At 46.8% G+C, this 4,086-nt stretch overlaps 1 protein-coding gene across 1 annotated transcript; it reads left to right on the top strand.

The window, feature by feature from the left end:
* Nucleotides 1-2,006: 2,006 nt before the first annotated feature.
* CCL26 (C-C motif chemokine ligand 26) lies at nt 2,007-3,659 on the top strand. Its single transcript, XM_037504507.2, has 3 exons — nt 2,007-2,192; nt 2,280-2,394; nt 3,359-3,659. Exons 1-3 carry the CDS (start codon nt 2,120-2,122, stop codon nt 3,459-3,461), a joined length of 291 nt encoding a protein of 96 aa, XP_037360404.1. The 5' UTR covers nt 2,007-2,119; the 3' UTR covers nt 3,462-3,659.
* Nucleotides 3,660-4,086: the final 427 nt, after the last annotated feature.

The following is a 4,086-nucleotide window of genomic DNA, read 5'->3' as shown; positions in this document are numbered from 1 at the left end:
GAACACGGGACTGTGGTGATGGTGCTTGGATGCCTTGGGGAAGGTGATTCTATGGGGACTCAAGCTGAGGGGGTCGGGGGAAGAAACTATGGTTTAAAAAAATGTAAAAAATGATAAATGTTAAAATTTAAAAAATGGAAAAAAAGATGCTTTTATTATTTTTATTGCTGAGATTACAAGGATGTTATGGGTTATAAATCAGAGGATGAAAACAAATACATATTTGTTGTCACAATATTGCAGAACCCTCCCTCATCCAATATGACCTTCTCTTAATTTAATTAATTATAGCTGCAAAGATTCTATTTTCCAGGTGAGGTCACATTCTGAAGTTCTGGGTTGTCGTGAATCAGGGCTGGTGACCCTATTAACCCAGTGCAAAATACGCCCCCTTTGAAGATCATCTTTTCACTCTCTTGTTGTTTCTAATGAATAAAAGTTCCTATTTTAAATAAAATCCTATTTATCGACTATTTATCAGCTCCTTCTGGTTAGTGGTTTTTGTGTTCCACTTATGAAATGTGTGGGTTCCCAACAGACTTCAGCTGCTTATTAGAGACTGGCATGTCAGGGAGTCAGCAGAAGGATGGTGTGGGGCACACTGGGGACATAGGGGAGTTTGGCCTGTTGCCTACTTGGGGGCAAGTATGACAATGTTTGTGCAGGAGCGTTGGAACCCCTCCTATCACCCCTCATCCTTCACTCTGTGAGCCAAAGTCTGCTAACTGGGGACACTCTGCCTGGGGGCCTTTTCTCTGATCCAGGGACAAGCAGTGGGGGTTGAGAAGAAGGAATTCCCCCTGTTTTCTCACCCCTCAATTAGGTCAACTGCACCAACTCCCAGAAGCCTCTAGTGGAAATGAGCTTTGTCTGCTCAATGATCACTCCGACCCCTTATTGCTGCCTTCCCTTCCTGCACTGCTTCCCTCCTGACCCGGGTCTTCGCTAATTGTCCTCTCGTGAATTACATGCACCAGGATCCTGGTCTCAGGATATCTTCTAGGGGAACCCAGACTAAAGCAAAGGTCTTCAAATCTGCTGAAAACATCTCACCTTCCAAATGAAGAGAAATCAGACACTTTTATATAGAACTGGGTCAGGAGGTAGAAGCAATGGGAATTCACTCAAATTTTAGAAAGAACTTGGGTACCATTTGCGCTGTCTTAGGGTGAGCAGTGTTCAGTTGGGAGTTTCATGGCACCCAGACCAGTCTAGGTGATGGGGTGGGGGCATGGGTGGTAAAAGTCTTGTTTTAGATGAAATTTATGGTCCTCGCTTGCCCTGAAAAATTTTGTGATTCTAGATGACTAATGACCTCTTTGCTTTTAACTTTAAACACAAAATTTTAAAGCCTAGATGCATATCAGGATGGGAAGGAGGGATCACAAGTCATGAAAACAGTCCTGAAAGCCCCACCTAGCCTGCCTATGTTACTCTCCTGGCAGAAGTCGTTGCTCCATTCTAGAATCTGATTTCCCTGTTTTAGCCAAATCTGATTAAAATATAGATTCCTGGGTCTTCTTCCCCAAGAGCCTCACCAGCTGTGCAAAGCAGAGATAGGGTATGTTGTAACCTTTCCCTCAAAGCTCCAGGGCATTGTGACGCTGGGTTAGGTTTCAGACCCTCTAAACCAGATGAGACACCCATGTGGCACTAAGGAGGTGGGATGGGAACATCCCCCAGGACATGCCCTCACTGGCCACTGCTGTGCCCAGGCAGCTCTGTGGCCAGGTTCCAGGTCCCACTATCAGAAAAACAGAGAAAGCTTTGGTCCAGGGCCAGAAATCTATCTGCAATAATCATGTTAGAAGCCGCTCACTACTTAGGTCATTTCACTGGAACTATTATTTCATTTCTCCTGCTTTTGATTTTCAGTCAAGAAAGTGCTGACTGAGATGATAGCTCTGGGCTAGACTCCCACTGGTGTGTGAACTATCCCGCCCTCTACCCCCCCTCACCGACCTTACCTCCCTTCCCAGCCCCGTAGTTATCAGGTGACTCTTTCACTGTTACCACAAAATTCTCTGGAATTCTCTTCAGGGACCACTCAGCCTTATAAAGGGGGGTCTGGTTCAGACCGGAGGAGCTTGGGAGAAGGCTGTGAAGGGTTTGCAGCACCATGAAGAGCTCCCCTGTGGCCCTCCTTGTTCTCCTGGCTCTCATCCTGAGTGTCCACGTTGGAGCCTCCACACGTAAGTAGCTGCTCTGCTCCCTTCCCTCCAGGGCGACTGGCCATGGAAGCAGAGGCATCTCCACTCGCCTTCCTCTCTGTTTCTCAGGTGGCAGTGAGGTAGCCAAGTTCTGCTGTTTCCAGTTCAGTCCCAGGAGCATTCCCTGGAAGTGGGTGCAAACCTATGAATTCACCAAGATCAGCTGCTCACGGCAGGCTGTGATGTGAGTATTTCTCATTCAGGATGAGCCTCAGTGGGGACCTGGTCACTTGGCTGCCACCCTGCCTCTGCCACTAACAATTGTGACATGAACCTTCTTCTTGTGAGGACTCTCAGGGTGACTGAGGCTGGAGCAGATTCAGGACATCAGGCATGACCCTACCCTTAACAAGCTCACAGGGGTGGGAGGACAGTGGGGACTATACAGCCGGGGATGGTGGGGTTAAGACAAACTGCATGGTGGGCCTTTGGGGGCTGATGAAATGTCTGGAAATTGAGAGTAGAGGTGGTTGCATCATCCATGGACATTCTAACACCCATTGAGTGATAATCACACACCCTAAATGGGTGAGCTCTTTGGTGTGGAAATTACATCTCAATAAATCTGTCTTATTAAAACAAAAGCATTAACAGGTGCGATGTATGTTCCTGCTGCAAACTATATCCCCACGAGCTGGAAAATGTCTTCTCCTGGAGGTGGAGCTGGGAGAGTGGTTTCCAGTGGGGGGCAGGTAGTCATGAGCAGGGGACAGGGCCAGAAGAGAAGTAGGGACTGTGTGGCGGGGGTGGGGGATGGTGGTGGCAGGATGAAAGGACAAGTCGGGGACTGTCCCTCCCTTTCTGTCCCTTTCCAGGAGGCAAAAGGTCTCAGTACAGTAATTCCCTTATCCATGGGGGATCCATTGGCAGACCCCAGTGGATGCCTAAAGCTATGACTCTACTGTTTTTTCATATATACTATACCTTCGGTGAGGTTTAATTCATGAGTTAGGCACAGTATGAGATTAACAGCTAATGAACGGCTAAATTAATAACTAATAGTGAAGCAGAGCAGTCATAACCATAATGAATGTGCTCACACGTGCGCTCTCTCATTTGACCACAGGTAACTGAAACTACAAACAGCAAAACTGCAGCTAAGCAGTGGTGGTGGGGGGGCTACTATACTGATTGTCTCTTTTCCACAGATTCACCACCAAAAGAGGCCAGAAAGTCTGTGCACAGCCAGAGGAAAAATGGGTGCAAAAATACATTTCTTTGCTGAAGGCTCGGCAGCAGCTGGGACAGTAGCATTTTCAGCCTGAGGACACGGCCCCGCCCTGCCCACCCCGCAAGGGGCTCTGCTGCCCTCATGTCCCCAGAGAACTTGTTCAACAGAAAGCTTCATGGATCTGGTGGGAGGGAGAGGGTGTTTTCTATCAGGATTTTTTTAAATAAAGATTTTTTTGTAAAGATTTGACTTGCTCATAATCATGCTTCATCAATAAAACCTGCGTTTTCTTCAAAGAAACTAAGTCATATTTGCAACTGATCGCCCCGCAGATCTCCAAGCTCTGAACCAACCTGGCGTTGAATTCTGCTTTATGATTTTGTTTGTGCCAAAAAACAAAGACAATTTTAATATATTTTTGGGAAAGTGACCATTAAATGTCCTCCTGTTATTTAGAGGGGAAGTTCATGTTATGTGGACAGTTAAGTCCTCGGCCACAGCTCATAGCCTGCAGGTGCTGAGTACATCAGGTGCCTCCATTTGGGGCAGTGTGTTCCCCTCAGGTGTTAATTCATACATGTGGAGATCACCTACCTGCTCCCCACCACCCCCCAGAATGCCTCTGTCCATAGATCTTGAAGATGTTTTTAAAAATCATTATAGAGTCACAGGACATTGTGAAAATAATGCAGTGCTTGGGTGTAT

This window comes from Talpa occidentalis, unplaced genomic scaffold (genome assembly GCF_014898055.3).
Source record: "Talpa occidentalis isolate TD23 unplaced genomic scaffold, MPIMG_talOcc4v2.1 talOcc4.12, whole genome shotgun sequence".
NCBI lineage: Eukaryota > Metazoa > Chordata > Mammalia > Eulipotyphla > Talpidae > Talpa > Talpa occidentalis.
The sequence above is the reverse complement of the archived record's forward strand: the minus strand, read 5'-3'. Positions and strand labels throughout refer to the sequence as shown.